The 24,023-nt window shown below is 45.2% G+C and overlaps 1 protein-coding gene across 1 annotated transcript in view; it reads right to left on the reverse strand.

Moving 5' to 3' along the window:
- The window catches only part of FOXN4 (forkhead box N4), a 39,128-nt gene extending 32,430 nt beyond the window's left edge, over nt 1-6,698 (reverse strand). Inside the window, exons 1-2 of the mRNA XM_077461315.1 lie at nt 5,886-6,698; nt 5,472-5,557 (exon numbers count right to left, since the gene is read on the reverse strand). Of these exons, the coding sequence (XP_077317441.1) occupies nt 5,472-5,554 (83 nt within the window). The 5' untranslated portion in view covers nt 5,555-5,557; nt 5,886-6,698. The remainder of the gene's footprint in view (nt 1-5,471; nt 5,558-5,885) is intronic.
- Between the last annotated feature and the right edge of the window lie 17,325 nt (nt 6,699-24,023).

Raw genomic sequence — 24,023 nt, forward strand, 5'->3', positions numbered from 1 at the left:
CATGCAAACTTAATTATCATTCAGACCTATTGTAATTAACTGGCTTCTGACTAAATCAGTAAATAAGAATGAACGAGCATTTCATCACAGTGCATTTTTCCACTGAAGTTTATGAAGTTGGACAAAGACCAGATCCCTTTTCATGTAGCATAAGATAGGTTGTGCTTGTTACAGCAGTTATTAACAGAAACTGCCGTGACATCATTTAAAGCTTGAGTAACCATTCCCTAAATATGCTTTGACTGCTGCAAGAGATGTTCTCCCAGAGATCTCCACACAGTGGCAAATTCACACAGTCCTTCTCTTAATTGGGAGCCATTCTCTTGGCGATGTAATGTGGGACTGCACAGCAACCCCGCAGCGATGTTCGGGCCCCGTTATGTGCTATGGTGACAGGGCAAGTGTAAACAGCACTCATACAAAGTGACAGCTCTATTCTTTTCTCTGTCAGGCCCCATGAAAAAAACTTGCCATTATTTACGCCACTCTCTCAGGAACAATCACAACTACTGCAGAAGAAATACAATGTGGGTACAGGTTTACAGAGAAGAAAACACCATACTATGCAGTTTCTTCCATATCATGCATACAATGCAAACCACCCAGATACAAAGCGCTAAATACTAATGGGCTGTGCAAGAAAAAAGTACCAATAGAACCAAAGTTAATTGCATGTTTAAAATATGCCATGTTTTAATATTTTTATTAGACACATGAAAACAAACATATAAAACGATATGATGTTCACTTTAAAAGTCAACCCCACCTCAATCCACTATCATAGTTTAACATGGTTGATGGCAAGTTCAATATGTTGATGACTTCTTATATTACCTGGGAACTGCAGTGGCAAGATATCAAAAAAGTAAATTCCAAGTTCTACTCAATTGCCCTGGCATTACAGAGCCAACTACTGGTATCATGTTCTCTTAAACCATTCTTTGTGATGCAGTAAGAAATGATACCAAGTAAACTATGGCCAGTACAAAGGGAAGGAGACACTAGCTACTGTTTTAGCGTCACTAAGACCTATAACTAGACTAGAAACAGATCCAGTTTTCTGATGTCCACCCCACTATATCCGATTTGTATAAAAGCTAAATGCCAAGATTGAGCTTTCCAATGACTGTTCATGTTTTATCTTGTTGGTCCTTTGCGATGTGATTTAATTGTATGGTATGGTTATAGGTATAACTTCTACCCCCTGTGTCATCTGATGCTGTTTTTGGATTACCTGAACTTTTTCAGACTGGGATATGTATCCTTGTATGACTTTATGCTAACAATTTCTATAAAATTCTACTTTTCCTCTACTGTTGGTTTTGTTTTCTGTTAAAATTTTCAATAAAAAAACTTTTGAAAGCAAAAGTTAAATGCCACTGAATTCCACACATATAGTGTGCCTTGAACCAATAACAGAATGCAATGGCTTAGAGATGATACTAGCATCTTTAGAACACTGAACTTTGTAAAAAGAAAAATCAGAACCTAAACTAAAATTGAACTCCCACCGATGCCAATAACCTGACACACTACAACTTGTTATAGGCATTTAGATTTGCTCAAGCTTTGTAACCCATACACTTTCCCAGTTTATTGGTAGAAATGAAATTAGAATTATAACAATTTAAAAAAAAAGCAAATTACATCACATACACCATATTAAGTGATGAAATCGTGCTATAGAAGCAATATACCGCTTACCAAAGCCAAGCATAATTGGGCCCTGAAATACAATTATGTCTATTTTTTTGTTGTCATAAAAAATAATTTTAATTTATAAACCCTTCAGTATAAAATGGACAATCGATCAACAACATGGCTCACAGCTGCAGTAGAAATACTAGCAACGGTGAAATGAAGGCAAACCTTGATGTCCACAAAATGTGTTCCAAAAGAAACATCACAATGTACTTAATTTGGCATCTGCCCGTCCTCTACTTATAAAGCATGAAATATATAAATGTGAGGGAGGCCTACTACTACTGTTTACTACTATATGGGAATACCAAGGGAAGTTCAAATTTGATAAAAATAAGAAATAGTGGAATAAGTTAAATTTGACCAGAAGTTTGCTGTTTCACACCAAATGCCTTTAGGTTAATGACAACAATATAGCTGAGTAAAAATAATAAAATGCCTGAGCAATAAATGTACTGCTAAAGCATAGGGACCAGGGAGTGCCACCAACACTCTGTTCCAATCAGTGTTAATTCCGTTGACGAAAACATTTTAGTCGACTAAATGAATATTAATTTGGTCTACGAAAATACGACTAAAACGAAAACAACTGAGATGATTAAAACTAAAATGGCATTTTAGTCAAAAGACAAAAAAAAAATGATACTAAAAGTAAAATGGCATTTTAGTCAAAAGACTAAGACTGAAACTAAATTGAAATTTGACTTCAAAATTAACACTGGTTTGTAGTGCATGTTCATACCTCAATGCCATAATAACATATTAGATTTTTCACTCCAGCAGTATATAATGAGTTTGGAAATTGTAGAAAAATGTTAACTAATGCATTACAATTTAATTACACCCATTCGATATTAGATGACTAAAATTAGTTTTATTCGACTAAAATGTACTTGAGATTTAGTTGACTAAATATGACTAAAACTAAAACAATTGTAGAAAACTAAAATGGGACTAAAACTAAAATGCCATTTTAGTCCTAAGACTAAAACTAAATCGAAATTTGCTGCGAAAATTAACACTGTTTCCAATGAAGGAGTTCTTACAAAAGATATTGAACCTGTTCCATTTTTCTTGTAAAAAACAGCAAAGCAAGAAAGACACAATTACCGAGCAATGTAATAAAAAGGTACGTGAATATTACAGCCTATTTATAAGTCAGTGTCATCATATTCCACATGAAAATTCTACATAAATATATTTTCCAGGATATATTTTACACAATGTACAGCTCAAAGACACGGGAAGTTCAAAAGTAATCTTAGAAAGTATTAATTTATTGAAGTAGTAGAGGTAGTCAGTCAGTGAGTAAAGCCCCATACACACTACAATTTTCTTCAGATTTTTGTCTGCAGATTTACCAAAACCATGTAGTACAAGGGCCTGCCTGATTGCGTACACATTGAAACTCCTCAGGTTTGACCTCATATTATATGGTTTTGGTAAATCTGAAGGAAAAATTCAGCAGAAAAGCTGATAGTGTGTATGGGGCTTAAGTCAGTCAGTAAGTGAATTCAAACATGCTTGGGACAGACTATACTCAAAAAAAAAAAGTTGAAATAAAATGATATCTCTATCTATCTATCTATCTATCTATCTATCTATCTATCTATCTATCTATCTATCATATATATATACAAAAAAAATGAGGCCCACTACTCGATGGACTACTTGGTCTTTTTTTCTGACGTCACTCTTCTATGTTTCTATGCTTTTTGTCTATGAATTTTTGCCACCCTAAACCTGATAAAATCTGTTTATTTAACAAATCATTCTAAATAGACATTTATCTACACATTCATTTAATTTGCAACAAAATCACAGTTAGAAATGCTACTTTAGAAGCCCTGCTAAATGTATACACTTAATGCAATGAAGCTACTGTTTGCCCTGTTGTATGCTTTTCTTTCTTTCTTTCTTTCTTTTTTTTGTATAAATGCTCTCCTATGCAAGTTGTCTCCTAAAATAACAATGCTAAAATTATAATCAGCTCTGATGTACTGGATATAGTATTTGCTAAACTGTAACAACATCTTGTACATACCAATGAGATTTTTTTGTTTCAGTTACCCAATGCATGAGGTCGCATGACAGGTAAGAATGTACTAATTCCTACAGTCAATGCCCCGTTATCCTTCTAATGCATTCAGAAATCAGCCCATTTGTAGGATTGTGAAGAGAAGATGACATTTTTGACATACTGAAAAAGCACAAGCACGTTAAGATCACATACTGGAAATACAATTATTAGTACTGCCAATCTGTATTTGGATTCTGCTGGCATGGGAAAAGGTTTATATCAACACGAATATTTTATAAAATAAAATCAGTCTGCAATATTTACTAAAAAAATCAAATCAGCTGTGTGCAATAAGGGTAGATATGCACACAACAATACAAATAACCAACAAATATTTTATACACCCATAATATAGCCAGATATGGATGTTTTGTGATGTTTATGAATTTCTCTGTAAATATTTTACATACATGCTGCTGTGTAGGTAGGTTCATGCCTAAATTGGCCCTAGTATATGATATAGGGACCATAGATTGTAAGCTCCCTGAGGGCAAGCCCTAGTGTGAATGTACAGTATATGAAAACTGCTATCTAAATTGTCTGCACTGTATTAATAGATAATAATTTTATTTTAGATTTTTGACAATGCATCTGCAATTAACAACTTAAAATTATGAATTATAAGAATGGGGGGAAAACATTATTTAAGAATATTATCCTGCATTAACAGTGTACGGTTTATTCTGAAATCCTGTTTTTTTTTATGATAGAAAAAATGTACATGCAAAAATCACACACTTTGAAAGGACATAACTAGGTAACTGTCAGCAGAAGCTGATGTGCTCATAACATCCCTGGCATAGACATCTTCATTAAACAAAGAGGAAAAAGTAATTTTTCTTGTGAAAATACTGTAATACCTTGTTAACGCTCTTTAGACCAAAATCTCAGTTAGTAGGTGGGCTCTGTAATACTTGGGTTACGTGTCCTCTGGTCAATGTGTAGTGAATAATGAAATTGGCCCAGTATGTTTATGTATGAATGAGTGAAACCCCATACACACAATCATAAAATCGTACGAAAAATACCACTTTCGAATAGATCGTATGATAATCAGATCGTTAGTACAGAGCTTTCAAGAGCCGAGCAGGACAGTTCATTCAATATTATCCGATCGGACAAGCAAGAATTTTTTTTTTGTACGATGCCAGATCGTACAGTTTTTCATTTAATCGGTACAGTTGTCATTTGAAAATGCAATTACAAATACACTACAACACATTGGGGTTGATTTACTAAAACCAGAGAGTGCAAAATCTGGTGCAGCTCTGCATAGAAGCCAATCAGCATCCAGGTTTTATTGTCAAAGTGTAATTGAACAAACTGAAGTTAGAACCTAATTGGCTACTGTGCAGAGCTACACCAGATTGTGCAATCTTCGGTTTTAGTAAATCCACCCCAATACATCACTTCCGAATTTTTATTCTGTCGTATGAGACTTTTTCGTGACTTTAGTAAACGCTTCAGGTTCCATCTGAGACGAGCATGCATAAAAAAAAAACGGACGATCATTCGCCTGATGAATCTCATCGTGTGTACCAGGCATTAAGGACCTTAGATTGTAACTCCTGGAGGGCAGGGACTGATGTGAATGTACAATATATAGATGCAAAGTGCTGCGTAAATTGACAGCGCTATGTAAGTAGCTGTAATAACATAAAAAAAAAAATCATATAATCATTGGATTTACCTGTAATCCTGGTTTGTAGGGTGGGTATGTTCCGTTGTCCTGATAATTCCAGACATCATTCCTGAGATGTCACTGTCTATCATCTCCTTAAATGGGGACATAAAAAAGATGATTAGATATAAAATCATGGTTAGATAGATAGATCAGACATAAATAGATGATCGATAGATATAGTTAGATAGATAAATAGATAGATCAGACAGGAGTAGATGATCTATAGATAGATAGATAGATAGATCTGACATAAATAGATGATAGATAGATAGATAGATAGATAGATAGATAGATAGATAGATAGATAGATAGATGAAATATAGATGTTATAACAATATGACATATAAGCAGTGGTATGGCTATTCCCATGTTGCACAGAACACTGCAGTATTTTTTCCTATGGAGGTGATATATGAATACCTAAGACTGGTAAGGCAGGCTGCTGTGTCGTTGGGTGAGGGAGGCAGAGGATGTGCAGCTGCTGATCAGCTCCCTGGGCACTGCTCTCTTCTTTGTAATGAGATGTCTATCTGCTCCCAAACCGTTTTTAAATTTCCCTCTCAGGAGCTGTCCAGCTCGGCGCATGCGCACTGCTCCCCCTTGGGTCAGTAGCAGGGCAGTGCTGTCTTCATGCTCTCCTTGCTGCGGCCGGTTCCTAGCACGGAGCTCTCGGGCTGTTCGTGTTATTAGTGTCGCAGTGTCAGGGGCTTGGTCCCAGGGGACGCCGTGTTGTAGAAGTACACGGAGACGCTTGTATTTCAATGTCTGTACTTTATTCACGGCTAATTGCTGAGACACGGCACTTTGTGAAGTATAAAAACAAAACTCACACGGGCGGGCGTGAGAATCGGGCCACCTGCTGCTGTTCACTGCCTTGGAGCAAAGCTTCTTCTCCTGGGTGTCATAGAGGCCGAGCTTCTTGTCCCCTGTGCGCCCTGCTGCTCCTCTCACTGAGGTGAAGGGGATACATTGGCTTCCCTGGAGGACTCCCCTCGCTGAGCTGTAGCTGGCCGGTGTAATGTCCGGGCGGGCGGTGAGGAGCTCCGTGCTGGTGTGAGCCCGAGTCCAGCTCAGTCCTCACTGTTTCCTCATCAGCTGTGAGCAGCCGTTGGCCCGCCCGACCCGCGCTGTCCATGCCCGCCGCTCTACCCGCGTTCTAGCCCGGGAAAAGGCTGCTCAGATGGCGGCAGCACCAGGGAATAGAGAAAGGGAGGGACAGCAGGCGCCTCACACATTACACACTCACAAGGAAAACAAAGTGCTATTGTGTGTGTGCACGGTGATGTCTGCTCATTACTGGAAAGGTAGAGAGCTGTGTGCAGGTGACAGGAGGACGAGGAAGGCTTTGTCCTTGGATGTGACCCGAGTTCAGTCAGCTGGATGGTTCCTCACCTCAGACTGTGTTCACATTTCTTCAAGGCATAGTCCACCTTTTATAACAGTGTACCCCCACATGCACAAGGCTGGTGCGCCCATTTGTTTATTTTCTTATTTCTACCCCCACATCAAGGCCCCCTTACATTTGTGTCATGCAAGCTAGTGCGTTTCCACAGCGAACAGAAAAGCGCATTCTTTTTACAGTTAGGTTCACAGGCCATGCGTTTACAGAGATGCATTACAGTCTGTATAACAATATTTCCCCACATGCACAAGGCTGGTGCGCCCATTTGTTTATTTTCTTATTTCTACCCCCACATCAAGGCCCCCTTACATTTGTGTCATGCAAGCTAGTGCATTTCCACAGCGAACAGAAATGCGCATTCTTTTTACAGCTAGGTTCACAGGCCGCGCATTTACAGAGATGCATTACAGTCCGTATAACAATATTTCCCGAGTCCCGTTCACATTTAGCCAGGGCTCACACATATGGGATGCGGGAACCAGCGCCATTCCTGTACGGGTTCCCACATCGCATTTCTCTCGCAGGCACTACCCTATACGAACCACTGCAGGGGATCAATACATAGTTGAAGAGGAGCTCCAGCACCCCCCCCCCCCCCCCCACAAATACTGAAGCTGCTGACTGTTATATTAGGACACTTAGGCTGCTTTCACACTGGGGCGGGAGCGGCGTCGGCGGTAAAGTGCCGCTATTTTTAGCGGCGCTTTAGCGGCGGTCTTCGGGCGCTAGCGGGGTGGTTTTGACCCCCGCTAGCGGCCGAAAAAGGGTTAAACCCGCCCGCAAAGCGTCGCTGCAGCGGCGCTTTGCCGGCGGTATTGCCGCGGTGTCCCATTGATTTCAATGGGTAGGAGCGGTTTAGGAGCGGTGAATACACTGCTCCTTCACCGCTCCAAAGATGCGGCTAGCAGGACTTTTTTCACCGTCCTGCCAGCGCATCGCTCCAGTGTGAAAGCCCTCCGGCTTTCACACTGGAGTGAAAGGGGCCGGTTTTTTTCAGGCGCTACACAGGCGCTATTTTTAGCGCTGTAACGCCTGAATACCGCCCCAGTGTGAAAGCAGCCTTACCTGTCCTGGAATCCAGCGGTCTCAGCACCCCAGCCAGTGTTTCCATCAGCTCTCCGTTGCTGCCGCCGCCATTGCCTATAAGGGAAACCGGTGTTCTGTCAAAAAGTGTCTGGCCATCGGATAGTGTCCGCCCTGTAATGCGCAGGTGCAGCGCTTGTGCAGTACGGAGGAGAAAGAGACTCCGAAAGTCTCAGAAGAAGAACGGTGCGTGTACACTGAGTCCAGGTGCAAGCTCCACCATCCAAGTGGACATACGGTAGCACATAGTAACAGGGCTCGCTCGCCACACTTCGGGGCACGGCCTCGATTCGCTCGGCTATTTTTTATTCTAACTCTATGTCCACTTGGATGGTGGGGCTTGAACCTGTACATCTTCGGAGACCTTCGGCGTCTACTTGTCTTCTGCACTGTGCAATCGCAGTACAGGGCGGACACTATCCGATGGGGGACAGTATTCGACATATCACCGGCAGTGAAGCCTTGCGGCTTCACAGCTGGTTGCTACTGTGCCAGAGTTGCCAACCGCCAATAAATTCACTGACAATTTGTAAAAATCTGTTTTTAAGTGTTTTTTGTTTGAAAACATGGAGAGATTTTTTTGACACAGCACAGTGGGTTTTTGGCTCCATAGACTTCAATGGAATTGCATAAAAAATACATGAAAAGCATGCATTTGTAGTGTGTTTTCCTGCATGACAACAGACACCTCCTCCTAGGAACATCAACGCATCCCAAAAAAACCCCACAAAACTCATCAACAAATGTGCATGAAAAACATCCCTAAAAAACTGCATCAATCACATGCATAGATGTGAACCTAGCCTACAGTATAGGTTTTCTGTGATGCCATTCCTTTTTAATAAATTTTTTTTTTTTTTTTTTTTGCAAATATAAGTTTATTCAAGGTTTTCACATACATGGGGTAAGTTCCCCAGGAGAAGAAAAAAGAGAAATAAAAAGTGACAACAAAGACAGTGAAGGTCTCAGCCTCCATAGTGTACAGCATAGGAACAGGCAATGCGATTACCAACTACATAATACATCATAAACATGGAATCGACCTCAACAGGAGTCCCCCCTCTGCCAAAACCTGCAGGGGGGTCCACAAGTATACCAAGTATAGTAAGTGACTCAAGGTCTAGATCCAGAGGTCGAACTGGCAGCCACTGTAGATAATCAGTAAGTCGCATGTATAAGGAAACAGCTTGCAACAGTGCATAAACATAAGAAAAAGAAAAGAGGGGGGGAAGACGAGAAAAGCAGAAAAAGATGGGGGGGGGGATAGAGTAGAAGAAAGAGATAATGAAAAGAGGGGGTGAAGAATTAAAGGGAGGGAGGATGAGGGAAGGAGGGGGAAGGAAAAGATTAGGAAAGGGAAACTGAGGGGACTCGGAGTCCTCCGCCTGAATGCCTGTCAGACCCCCCGATTCCCCTTAGTGCCCTATAAGGGCTCTACCTTCTGTCGAGTACACAAACACATTCCAGAGTGACCACGTTTTCCGGTAAACTTCCTGCCTATCCTGGGCAGTCAGTATCAAATCCTCCATCTTGTTAATTTCTTCCACCCTCCGCAACCACATGGCCACGGAAGGGGGAGTTTGCTGTTTCCAGAGCAGAGGAATACAAGATTTGGCCGCGTTGGTAAGATGGCGCAAGACTGACCGCGCATATCTCTTGGGGGGCAGGTCCGATAAATGTAAGAGGAAGAAGGCTGGGTCATTTGGGACTCGCCATTCCGTGAACTTCTGGACAACATTGCGAACTGCAGTCCAAAAGTCCAAGAGCCTTGGACAGGACCAAAAAACATGCAGGAGCGTACCCCGGTCCTCCCCGCAACGCCAGCAATGTGCCGGTGTGTCCGGGAAAACAAGGTGGAGACGGCTAGGTGTCAGGTACCATCTTGTAAGGATTTTATAATTCAACTCCTGTGTTTTAGTGCATATTGAGGACTTTAGGGTAAACCGTAAAACCCGCGTAATCTGTGCGGGCGTGAAGGTGTAGCCCAAGTCCCTCTCCCATTTCGCAAGACTGGAGATCCGGTGCGTTGGCAACGGCGTATTCAAGAGCCCATACATTTGAGAAAGGAGTCGGGGGATTGGTTCTGTGCCAGAGAAGTACTCCTCAAATACCGTCAGCGATCTAGAGTGAGCCAAGGGGTTCGGGATGGACTGGAGGAAGTGATGCAGACGCACGGCATCCCAAAACTCTAAACCGTAGGGACCCCTGCGGTCCATAAGGGCACCAATAGAAACCCAGCCGTCGCGTGTTACAAACTGAGATGCCTTAACAAGGTCGGAGTCACGTAAACAACGATACTGCGTCGACGGTAGGCCCGGCTGGAATCTAGGGTTACCTAGAATCGGTGTCTGGGGGGACGACGTGGTCGTTAGGGAGCGTTGAAGCGCCACCTTCTCACTCTGATACAAAGTGTTGCCTATAAGCGGATGGGTCTTCACTTCCGTCGGTAGTGCCGCCCTGCACCATAAGGCAGACCTCAGCGGGACCGGACACTGATGTTGTTCTATCTGGGCCCACAATTTAGTAGGAAGGTTGCGGGCCCAGTCAAGCACTCTACTCAGGTGGGAGGCACTATAATACTGTCGAACGTCTGGTAACGCCACACCTCCATGCCGCTTTGGAAGAGATAATTGGGAACGTGGTAAGCGAGGCCGCTTCTGGGCCCAGACAAAACGGGTAAATAGCGCCTGTACCTGTTTGAAATAAACAGGGGGGATCCTGATCGGCAGAGTCTGAAATAAGTACAGAAATTTCGGTAAGATGCACATCTTAATTAGATTGCATCTGCCAAACCAAGAATGGGTCCCCTTCTGCCATGAGTCCAGAAGCTGCCGCGTCTTAGTCAGCAAAGGGGGGAAATTACATGCGTAAAGGTCTGCAAGGTCCGGGGGAATAGTAGTACCTAGGTAGGTCAGGGCAGTCTGAGTCCACTTGAAAGGAAAGCTGGATTGCAGGGCAGTGAGCAACCGTGGCGGGAGCAACAGCCCCATGGCCTCCGATTTGTTAAAGTTAATTTTCAAATTGGATAACTTCCCATATATCTCAAATTCCTTGAGTAGATTGGGTAAGGAAATACCTGGGTTAGTTAGCGTAAATAGCATATCGTCGGCGTAAGCCGATATTTTGTGTTGCATACCCCCCACGGCTACACCCTGTATATCAGGGTTCAGTCGGATCGTGGCCAAAAAAGGCTCCAGAGTCAGAGCGAACAGGAGAGGAGACAATGGGCAACCCTGTCGAGTCCCGTTAGTGATTGAGAAAGAGTTCGACAGTACCCCATTAACCTTCACTTGGGCCGTCGGCGTGGAATACACCCCAGAGATACGCACAATCATCCCGTCGCCCAACCCCACATGCCGGAGTACCGCAAACATAAATGGCCAGTTCACCTGGTCGAAAGCCTTTTCAGCATCTGTGTTTAAAAGTACGCATGGCAATCCCGCCCTCCGCACCACATGGATTAGATTTAGCACCTTCGTGGTCCCGTCCCTGGCCTCCCGGGACGGAATAAATCCAACCTGATCCAGATGGATCAGTTGCTGGAGCTGGCCTGCTAACCTCGTAGCCAAAATCTTGGTGTAGATTTTGAGATCCAAATTTAGGAGAGAAATCGGCCGATAACTGCCGCAGCATGCCGGGTCCTTTCCCTCCTTGTGAATCACCGAGATGTGAGCGGCTAACGAGTCCCTAGTAAACTCCCCGCCTTCCCCTATTGCGTTGAACAGGGCAAGCATGGGTTGCCCCAGCAGGTCCAGCAGTCGTTTGTAGTATTGCAATGTATAGCCGTCTGGGCCTGGGGCCTTCCCTGGCTTCATGGTCCCTATAGCTTTATGAATTTCCGCTAAAGTGATGGGGGACTCCAGGTCCTCCCTCGCCGCCGGGGACAGGGAAGGCATTTGAGATTTTCTCAAGTAATCAGCCAAATCGATCGTGGGCACGGGGCACTCACGTAGGTTGTAAAGGTCTGAGTAAAAATTCCTAAATTCCTCAGTGATTTGCATGGGTAGATGGGCTCTCCGACCCCCCGGCGCCCCGACATGAGGAACATACGTCAGAAGCCTACGTTCCTTGACCAGTCTCGCCAAAAGCTTCCCGCACTTGTCGCCGGATTCATAGGTCATCCTGCGACAAGACTGGATGGCAGCCTTAGCCCTAAAACGTAGTAGGTCCGTAATCTGCTGTCTGAGCATCAGGAGGTCAGTGTCAGAATGTTGGGAGGGAGCGTGTTTGTGTCTGGCCTCTGCGACGCGTAGCTGTCCCAGAAGCTGGTTCAGCTGTTCCGCGCGTTCTCGTTTGATCCGTGCCCCGTGTCGTATCAGAACCCCTCGCACCACCGTTTTGTGGGCCTCCCACAAAACCCCCGGGGGACAGTCTGGAAGGGCATTTTCCTGGAAATAACAGCGCAGCGTTTTGGCGACATCATCCAGGACTTCCGGGGTCTGTAGGAGACTTTCGTTAAGCCGCCAGAATCTATTCGTCAGGGAAGGATCGGCAGTCAGCCTGTACGTAAGGGAAATCGGCGCATGATCCGACCATGTCCTAACTCCAATGGAGGAACCTTCAACCGCATGTAATTGGGAGTGGGGAATTAGAAAGTAGTCAATTCGAGTATAAAGCTTATGCACGGGGGAGTAAAACGTGTAGTCCCTCTCCCCCGAGTGTTGTAACCTCCAAACATCTATAAGTTGTGAGTCATGTAGTGTCCTCGCAATACGTTTAAGCTGAGCAATCGGCAAAGACGTCCGGCCGGACGACGTGTCCGCAGAGGGGATCAATGGGACGTTAAAGTCTCCTCCGAGTATCAATTGCCCAACCCTAAATTCCTGCAGTTTTTCCATGGTCCTCTCCAGAAAAGTGGCTTGAAGTTCGTTAGGAGCGTATACAGCCGCTAGAGTCACCTGCACTTGACCAATAAGCCCCTTGAGGAACACAAATCTGCCCGAGGGATCTAACAATGATCCCTGGCAGCGCCACGGAAGACCACTAGAGAGGAGTATGGAAACCCCCTTAGATTTAGCGAGCGGGTTAGTGGAGTGGTATGTCCATTGGAAGTGTCTATTGCGTAGATATGGCAGTGCAGTCGGTTTAAAATGGGTCTCTTGGATGAAGGCAATATCAGCATGTAATCGTTTTAAATCAGCTAACAGCATGCGACGTTTTTCAGGCGTATTGAGGCCCTTCGCGTTGAGCGACAGGATCTTCACGCGGGGCATTGCCATAGATCAATCGGGAGGACCACCGAGTTAGAGAGAAAGGGGAGGTATAGGGCAGAGAAAGAGAAGAGGGGGTACACCGGGAAGGGTAGGCGGGGATGACAAAGGAGGAGGAAGTGAGGGTGCAGACAGGGACAGAGCGGGGGGGGGGGGAAAGGGGGGGGGGGAAAGGGAGGGGGGAGGGGACGGGGTAGGGAAGAGGGGGAGGGGGAGAGGATCTGGGACAAGGAATGCAGCGAGCAAGAGCAAAACAAAGAGAGGATAAACCGGGCCTGAGAGGTCAGGGACAGCAAGAACTTAGAAGAGAGAGAGAAAAGAGGAGGAAGACAACAGAGCGCGGAAGAAAGAAGCAAAGACACAAACAAAAAGAAAAACAGTACTTCGGGAGTGGGCCTAGTGCCCTCTCCTCCCTAAAAAACAAGTAAAAGCATATAATGGCCCCGGGAGGACTATGCGCGACCCCCAGAGCAATATGCCGGCCTATGGGTGGGGACGAGACTGACAGGAAACCAGAGATCCGGCTCCGCAGGCACGTCTCCCGCCTCCCAGAGGTCATAAATGCACTATGCGTAACCACACAAAACATTCAACATATATGTAAACAGTAGATAATAAAAGAACTAAACCATAAATTGACAGTTGAAATAGACAGACTAAGCACATGTCAGGACAGTTGAACAACCAGTAGCCCCGTTAGGGTCGGCCTCAGGTCGCAGCACACCCGGGCAGGGCAACCCGAAGCCCCCCCGGCTGCGCCCAACCACCGCCCCCCCCCCCCAGGACCCCCCACCCGCCCACTCCCCCCCCCCCCAACAACCAGCCCCAGCCCCACGGGGTATCGGCACAGAAACGGCCCCCCCGCACATCGCGGGATCAGTGCGCCAGGCCCCACGGAACAGTGCAAGCGATGTGTGGTGGACGAACCTCATACAGTGTAAGGAGTCAGAAATGAATTTGCGGACAGTGTATGGTAGAAGATCACCTGAACCCGGTACCATCAAGTGTCAAGATCCATCTACAAAACAGTCCACACATTTCAATAAAGTTGCTCACACCATCCATCACTATGCATCCCTAGGCAATGAGAACCTGGTCACCGACCCCGCATCAACTATGGTCCATACTGAACAGATGTGGAACTGGAGGACGGGTCTATGGACAGCCAGCAAAAAATGCAAGAAAATGACAGGCACCGAAGAACTTCAGGCCTACCTCCGCAGCAAGCTACTAACACATCCCCACCAGTCCCAAATCCATGCATGTAACCCTGTGCCGTAATAGGCCTGGATTAGTTGTATTGCTATGCCATAAAACATTGTGTGATATGAGCTCACCGATCAGTTATGACGCAGTAAGCGTGGCTTGGAGTAACTGGGTGCATAGGGCAGACACCAATGGACCCATAATCCCAGTATGCATGTTAGAGAGTCAGATCATTTAAACACAGTGATCTACGGTTTGCATGGAACATTAGTAAAACTTTCCAACCCAATACGTTTAAGCAAGTTCCAAGACAACAAAAATAATAAAAGCTGCATCTCCTGTAATATAGAAACCTAAAAGCTTCAAGAGAAAAGCCTGCGAGCGGCATGATACAGTAGTCAGCAAAGTTGTCCTCGCCAGAATGGTAACGTAGTTGGAGGGTCAGCAAACAGGAAAGGGGAATGCAGTGGGAACCTTAACGGCGGAGGACCCGCAACACTGGCTGTATCCTGAAACCAATATCGCATCTCGCAATGAGACAGTGAAGCCCAGGCAACCTCAGTGCAAATATCGTCAAACCTGAATATAGCAGGGAAGTCATTGGCTGCGGGGAGACAGTTCCGTGTTGTGTGCAACTCAAGGTGCAGGATCCAAACCAAGGGAGATGGAAAGCCTGGGGTCAAGCAGAGAAAACATCCACCCTCCTCCCGCCACATAAAAAACTCCACAGCTAGGTCCCAGATATAGTCAGTACAGCTCTTAGAATAGGTAGCATAAATCCAGAGTCTACTAATGTCAGTGCTCATCTGCTAAAGCTCTGCAAGCTGTTGGGCATCACACCATAAACGGTCTCAGAGGCATCGGGTAACTATGGGACCTACTCTCCGATCCCAGAGTGGAGCAGGTATAAGGAGCAGCATCCCCGTGGGGCGTATGCAACGGGGAGGCCCCTCAAGTGTCACTGCAGTGCTGCGAGAGCAGCTCGCCGCCAGTACGGGGGCAAGCGGGCGGGAGGGGGGGCGAGGGAGGAAGGGGGGCCAGGCGGAACGGCAGCAAGCAAAAAACCACAACCAAAAAAAAAAAAAAGGAGAAAAGATACCTCAGAGCTCACGGGGTCCCCCCCCGGAGTGCTCCCTGGGTCTGCGGCGCTGTCGCTGTAGTCTGGATGGCCGATCACCGCTGCTGCCACGATGGGAGTCCGGTCCCGTTCCCTGCGAGCGAGGGGGAGCCGCTAGCCAGTTCGGGACCTCGATAGGTTCCGCACCTAGGAACCGAAATAGGGCAGGTAAAGATTCCACAGCTCGCAAAGTGAAGGCATGTTGATCCTTGCGGAAGGTGACGGACAGCGGGTAGCCCCAACGATACGTTGCCCCGCAGCGCCGTGCAAGATCCAGTAGGGGCTTCATAATGGCACGTCTCTGGAGGGTGGCACGGGAGATGTCCGGCAAAATCCGCACCTCCGCACCATCAAACTCCAAAGTAGGGGCCTCCCAAGATTTCCGCAACACTTCCTCCTTGAGAGCATAATGGTGCAGGCGGCATACTACATCTCGCGGCCTGGTGAGATCCGCTGACCTGGGCCCCAGCGCACGATGTATCCTGTCAAACTCAAGGCGGGAAGGGAGGTCCACCCCGGGGATGCTGCGAAAGATCGCCGCAACAGTGTCCGCAAGATCTTCAGATTCCGTCGCTTCGGGCAACCCTCGCAGCCGCAGGTTGTTCCTGCGGCTGCGGTCTTCCATTTCCTCCAGGCGTAGCTGCTGGGTAAGTAGCATGTCCATGGTCACCGCTTGCGAGGCCTCTAGAGCACCCACCCGAAGATCCAATGCCGAGAGGGAATGTTCCCCCCCCGCAACTCTATCGGACAAGTCCCGCACCTCACCCCTGACAAGTGCTATCTCCTTGCGATGAGTCTCCTCCACTCTGTCAATTAGGGCGGTGATGTCAGCTCGCGTGGGGAGAGCCTGTAACAGCAGACGGAGGTCCGCATCCAACTGCGGAGCCGGGCGGGGGGACTCCGCAGCGTCCAGGGTGTTCCGAGGTGTTCTAGGTGTCTCCAGGTGCGGGGCAAGGATGGAAGCCCGAGAAGCCTCCGAGTCTAGTTCCGGAGAGGAACATGTCGCCCTATCAGGCTCCACGTGGGCGCGCTCCGTCGCCATGTTGGGAGCAGAGGAACGGTGTTGAGACAGGTGGAAAAGCCTCTCTAGATCACCGGAGTTCGCCGCTGGAGTCGGCGGTCGAGTAATCCTGTTGGTTTTGTGCAGGTTCTTCTTCTTGGAAGCGGGCATAGTGCGGGTCAGCAGGAGGAATAGTCCGTATAGGCGAGAGACGGCCGGGAGCTCAGGCAGTGCACGTCTCTATCCTTCCATGTTCAGGCCACGCCCCCTCCTTTAATAAATTTTTAATGGCACCCCAAATGCACCTTGCTAACTTGTGTGAGAAATCATCACATGCCTGACGTAGGGGTCCTGTGCGGCTCCAAAATGTTGCACTGTGATGAGCTCATTCTTCAATAAAGAATTGAATGTAAACTGACAATCTGCGTTGTGCTGGTGTTCTGTAGAGAAGTGCCCCCCATTGAATGGTGCCCAGTATGTACTGTGCATGTACCATATGGAACAGCACAACAACTGATTTGCCGATCAGCTGGGCTGACATAACCAGGGCGCATGCACACATCGTAGGAGGTATCTCTCGATGGGAGATATCATTTGCCAGGCACAAGTTAAACCTATACAAACAGCAGGGGAGCCAGTATTTCTCAGATTGTGCATCGCTGCTGCTAGAGGGAGGCTAGTGGCTGTGTTGAAGAGCTTGTTTTGCCTGTGTTGGTACCTGCCCTTTCACACAGGCAAAACCGGTCTACAACACAGACAAAACCGGACCATCAGCATACTGTAGGTTTCAATTGTGCCTGTGAAATGGTATCTCCCATCGATAGATGTCTCCTACGATGTGCGCTTGCGTCCTGGTCACGTCACTGCAGCTGATCGGCAAATCAGCTCGAGTGTGGCTCTGTCCTGCGCATGCGTGGGCACTATTTGATGGGGGGCACTTTTTGACAGACGGATTTTGGCCCAAACTTGTCTTAGATACACACAGTCGCCAATCGTTCAGAACGAGGTGACGTAACACATGGACGACGGGACTATAAAGTAGCCAGTAGCTTTCGTCTCATAATTTATTGTGAGCATGCGTGGCACTTTGTGCGTCGGAATTGTCTACAACGTTTGTCTTAAATTGTCTTAAACGATTGCATTTTGTTGTCGGAAAATTTTAGATCCAGATCTCAAACTTTGTGTGTCGGAATTTCCGACGGAAAAAGTCCGCTGGAGTCCACCACACAAGATCGGAATTTCTGAAAACACAGTCCGATCGCACATTTTCCGTCTGAAATTTCAACCGTGTGTACAGGGCATAAGAATTTTGTTTTGGAAAAAAATTTCCATCCTGCTAATTTTTTACTTTCTCATCACCATGGTCAAAGCCAAACACAATTTTTTTACCGCTAAGAGGAAATAGAATGTTCTTAACCCAGTGGCGTATCATCTATGTGTGCAGGGTGTTCACTGCACATGGGCCCCAGAGGGGGAGGCACTGTGACCCACACTGCACTCATGGATTGTGATGATGATCGGTGTCGTGGGCGGACAGTTTGTGAGCACCGATCTCCCTGCATGGCTTTTAAGACCGCTTCTCCTCCTCTCCCTCCCACGGCTGTCAGCTGAAATGTCATACAGGGAGATCGGTGCTCACAAACTATCCCTCTACCACACTGATCATCCTTCCAATGTCCACCGTGTCCTTCTCCTACAGCCCTGTGTTCTCCAGCTCCCTGTCCTCCTCCTCCTCATTCCAGTCATGTCCTCCTCTTCCAGCCCCGTGCTGCGGGGGATGTGTCAGGATGGAGAGTGGAGGAAGAGGCCAGTAAGTATGTCATTTACTGGCTCCTTCCTTTTCTGAATTGGACATAGAGAGTGATCGCTACTGAACGCTCTATGTCCTGTAATAACTGAGCAAAGTAACTTGTGTGTTACTCTGCTTCAGTTTACAAATAAACAGGAGCTGCTGTCTCTTGTCCATATATCTTCCATGCTGAGAAAGGGACTGGGGAATCTGGGTCCTCAGCCTCTTTCTTTGTCTCAAAGGGGAGATGTCAGGGGTCTGTTTCGACCCCTGACATGTCATTAAAGCCCCTTAACTGATATTGAAAAAAAAAAAAAACAATAAATATTACAAAAAAATGATTAAAAAAAATGGGTAAAAAAGAATATAAAATAAAAAACTATGAACACCACCCCCCTCGCCACACACCCTCCTGACACTGTCCACAGTCCCAACCCCCTCCCCCCAAAAGAAAGCATTGTGAAAAAAAAATGAAAAACAAATTGCATTTAAAAAAACAAAACATAACAATTAAAAAACGATTGACACCATCCACTGCTTTACTGACACTGTCCACTTCCGTAGTGACACAGTCCATGACCCCACCTCGCACAGAAGCACTGTGAAAAAATAAATAAAAAAAGATTAAAAAAAACAAGAAAAAATTGTAAAAAATAATAATATAATAAAAACAAAAAACTGCTGACACCGTCCACTGCCCTACTGTCACTGCCCTTCTGCACATTCTACCCACCTCCATACACTCCACACCCCTGTCCTGCACATACTACCCACCTCCTCACACTCTGCACTGTACATTCCCTATTTAACATTACCACATTCTGCATTATGTAATTAATCTAAGACTCTATTAAACCACACCCCTTTAAGCCACGCCCAATATTTCATGCAATTTAAGCTACGTCCATATTTTTGTCCACGACACATTTTATTTTTTGGGGCCCACTTTTTATCTTGCACACGGGCCCACTCATTTCATGATATGCCCGTCTTAACCACTTGCGGAACGCCCACCTGCAATGTACTGCAGGCAGGTGGCACCATACGTGCAAATTGACATACCTGTACGTTGTTGCCTCTTCCGAGTTTAAGGCACATGCATGCTTGCCCTCCCGCCAGCACCAGATTGTACACAGCGGGAGCCTGTGAGCAAGTCCCAGCCAATGATTCATGGCCGGGACCTGCTGATTGGCTGTGTGCAATCAGAGCTCTGTACACAGGGAAGAGCTCTGTGTTTCTTATCTCTGCAAAGCAGAGTGGATAGAGTGGAGAGGGATTAGAACACCTGTTAGGTTTTTATTACTGTCTTTGCAACCCATAGAAGGATGCCTCCTCTCTACTTGTCCTGTTTATCAATATCACCGACAGTGAAACAAAATCCCAAATTTTGGGTTATGACAGGAACAGTAATAGAGGTCAAAGCACTCGGGTGCTCACACTGGCGCTGCAGGGGAGACATTTTACCTGCGCTATTTTTAGTCCAAATGCACCGAAAAAATGCCCCAGCGTGAAAGGGGTCTAAAATAAGAAGAACAACCATGTATGTTCAGTTACTGGTTTCCAGCTTTGTTTTGTTTTTACAAAGATAGTTACATAGTTAGTAAGGTTGAATAAAGACACCAGTCCATCCAGTTCAACCTGAGTGTCTACAATTGTCCCTATCCCTGTACATTGCACACTCACATTGGTCCCTACCCTCAAGGAGCCCACAATCCAAGGTCCCCATTCATATATACTAGGGCCAATTTGGGACAGAAGCCAATTAACCTACCTGCATGTCTTTGGAGTGTGGGAGGAAACTGGAGTACCTGGAGGAAACCCACGCAGGCACAGGGTGAACATGCAAACTCCAGGCAGGTAGTGTCATGGTTGGGATTCAAACCAGCAACCCTTTTTACTGCTAGGTGAGAGTGCTAACCACTATACCACTGTGCTGCTTATATTTATTATATAAGATCTGGAAGTAAACCTGGCAGTTACTTAAAAACAACCATAGTCTGCTACACATATTCAGATTTAAACTGTATACACAGCATTTTTTTCTAGTTTTGGAAGGATTAGAACCCCTGTCAGGTTTACTGTTATCTAGGGCTCCATTCAATAGATTTCCCCTCAATTTCTGCACTGGTGACACTGTTTTACCAAACAGGTAGTAAAGAAAATTCTCCAAAAGCAACACAGACAAAAGTAAAAATCCTTTTTTAAGATAAGTATAGGGATGCTAGAACCATTGTCAGCTTTTTATTGTCTGTTTCTCTGTTTGCAGATTTTCCCTCACTTCCTGTCTGGTTAACGAGGTGCCACCAAGACAGGAAGTAAGAAAAAATCTCTTTAACAGAGCCCTGGATAGCAGTGAAACCTGACAAGGGTTCTAACATCTCCCCACTCCATCCCAAACTAGAAAATATTTTGGCTATAGATATACTTTAACCCCTTCATGCTGCTACCTGATCTTTTAAGTGGGTTTTAATGCCCGGGAGGTGACATCTGTGAATAGCTTTCACAGAGGTGTGGGTCTTTTCTTGAAGGTACTTTGGAGAGCAGCAGTTGTTTGTTCAGCTTGGACTCTGGGATATTCGTAATAGAACACCAGTGGAGCCTATCTTGTTTGGTATTATAAAACACTCTATATACCACCTCTATTACTAGGACCTCTATACCCTAAACAAAAGCTTCTTAGTGCTCCCTGTTCATATATCTGGAGCCTGAGATGTTAACCCCTATGTTATAGACTGAATCCGTGGCCCTCCTTTCTGGCTTCCATTCAGCACTGCGTGCTCTTATTGCATCTGCCTGCTCTCACTCAACTCCATTGTATAATCCCCCTCCAAGCCTCCTGAAGAAGCCAACAAGGCAAAACATGTAGGGTTGTGTTTTTCCTCCCTTATATGATCCAATGCTTGGTGTTTAATAGTGTGATCTCATTCTCTATATTGAGTGTCAGTTACACAATTTCTTGGGAGGAATTACTATCTTTTGGGGGGGGGGGGGGGGTGGTATTACAATGAGTTATTTTTAAGGGATTTCTATTACCAATAAAAACTAAATTTTTAAATCTATGATGTATGAATAATTATTCTAAGTGGAGTTTTCAGCACTCGTGAAGTCCCAATCCTTTTTCCTTTTTTGTAGGTCTCACATCGGTCACATGATCGGGAGCCTGTCCTGCTTTTAAGTTTTTATTTCTGACTGTGACCCTTCTTTGGGGATTTTCCCTCACTTACTGTCTTTGTGACACCAAGCAAGAAATGGGGCAGTGCAGATACTACAATACAATATCAGTTCTAACCCTTCATTACTCCGTTTAAACGAAATGTGTCAATAAATAATTAGAAGTGGTAGAAATTTGTAGTCCCAGTGAATGGAGACTAGTCAAATACTATGATTTTGCTAGAATCAAAGTAAGTTAGTGTATTGTATATTTTGTATCCACAGACCATTTCTATTATATTTTAAATGTTTTGGGATTATAGAAATGATTGTATTCCAGTTTTATTCTAAGATACTACTAAATACCCTTTTCAAGTATTCATTGCATTGGCACTTCTATTTATTCCCCACTGCCCTATAAAATAATAATAATAAAAAACAAAAAAAACAAAACAGAAAATATTCAGAATAACTGATAACACTATTTGCATTGGCAGCAGCAGTTCTGTAGGCAGGAATATCTGTTTTGCATTTCCCTGACATTTTCTTGGCAATGTGGGAGACTCATTCATTGTTGTCTGTGTTATAGCTACTATTGATAGTCTGTTTTTTTTTTTTTGGCAAGGGTTGGAAATCTTAAAGTGGTTGTGAAGTCAAGACTTTTTTTTTTACTATACTGTAATTTATTCCCTGCATTAAGGTAAAAAAAAGCTCCAGTGGCATTATAGCCCCCTCACACCTCTAAAAACTTACCTAAGTCCTCACTTGATCCATTAGGCTCCATTCACACAAGTTGCACTGACTTTGAAGTGCAACTTTGATGCAACTTTGACTCAACTTTGGATGGGTGCAACTTGGATGCCACTTTGGCTTTGTAACCAGTAATAATGGACAGCTTTTGCATTGTATAATATTCAGGTATAACTTTAATGCATTTGGGTTAACATTGAAGTCTATGGCCCTCAAGTCGTATGAAAGTCAGACCAAAGTAGTGCATGAACTACTTTGAAGTTGCTGCATCTTTAAAGCGGAGGTCCACCCTAAAGTGGAACTTCCGCTCATTGGAACCTTCCCCCCCTCCGGCGCCACAATTGACACCTTTCAGGGGGGAGGGGGGTGCAGGTACCTGTACAGTACATGTATCTGCACCCACTTCCGGCATAGATATCTGCAGAAGGTACACCCCTTTCCGCAGAATCTACGCCCCTTTCTGAAGGTCCCCCGCTGTCTGCTGGGAAACACACGGATCCCAGAGACAGCGGGGACCATCCTTATTGCGCAGCGCGACTCGCGCATGCGCAGTAGGGAACCGGGAAATGAAGCCGTAAGGCTCCACTTCCTGATTCCCATACCCAAGATGGCGGCGGCAGCACCTGAGAGACGATCGAGAGATCGGCTTCAGGTGCCGACATCGCGGGCGCGCTGGGCGGGTAAGTGTCATTATTTTAAAAGTCAGCAGCTGCAGTATTTGTAGCTGCTGGCTTTTAAAAAAAAAAAAACAGCGGACTCCTGCTTTAAGTTGCACATACAGTATATGAATGGTTATCACTGGAAAACACGGGGAACAACTTGCCATGCGACTGTCCAAAGTTGCATGACAAGTCGCACAAGTGAGAATGGAGCCTAACATCATATCATATTTATTTTTAAATGTTACAAAAGCGCTGTTATACAACTTTTTTTTATTATTAAGACTCTGTTTTATTACCTTTTATTAAAGGTGATGACAACTTTGCAGTTATAGTTTACTACCAAAAAACAACAACTTTGAATCACTGACCTAGAACAAGCATGCAGATGACATCTGAGTTGTATTTGTTTACTTGTATTGGAGGCATAAGGAAGGCTGATCTTTGCCCACATTCAAGTTTAAGCTGGTGCCCCGACTGCTGCCCCTGGTTTCCTGTTTAAGGATGACTCTTTTCTCTTGTAGCATCCTATGGATCCACCCTAGCAAGCAGGGACTAGAGCCCCATCTTATTACACTGTGTGCATCAATAGAAATACAGATCTCCATAGCCTAGGAAGGCAAGGTCATCCTCTGCTCCTCCCCTTCCCCCTTCTTCCTCCATTCTATAAGCTAACAGACTGGAGACTGCACTGTCCACTGTTAAGTCCTGCGATGACGGGAAGTTCAAGGAAGCAGCACTGAGAGCACAGAAGCCAACAGCATTGAACATTCTATACTGCAAATGCTTTGGTAAGAATTTTAAGAAATAGTTTACTGAGAAATTGTTATTTTTATTGTGCTCAATGTGTTAAACTAAAAAAAAAAAAACATAGAGGGTTTAATACTACTTTAATACTGCAAAAATAACTAAAATATATGTTCCCTGAAAATGCAATATACTTTCCCTTTAAGAATTTGTAGTCTAGTGTTGTAGTATCCATTACAGCCTGCGTTTAAATGGCTCACATATCTATAGATATTACAAAAGGAGATACTTCTTTGTTGTGGTAATGCAAATGTCAAAAATTAAATGCCGTTTGCTGACTTCAGAAGGTGTGGCCAGCAGGCAGAGCAATATCAGCTTTGTTACTTGCATTTGTCATAGATACCACAATTCTCAGTGGTGCTAAGTATGCACACTGTGCCTAAAA

Source organism: Lithobates pipiens, unplaced genomic scaffold (assembly GCF_037356315.1).
Source record: "Lithobates pipiens isolate NorthernLeopardFrog02 unplaced genomic scaffold, aLitPip1_a1.2 Scaffold_3, whole genome shotgun sequence".
NCBI lineage: Eukaryota > Metazoa > Chordata > Amphibia > Anura > Ranidae > Lithobates > Lithobates pipiens.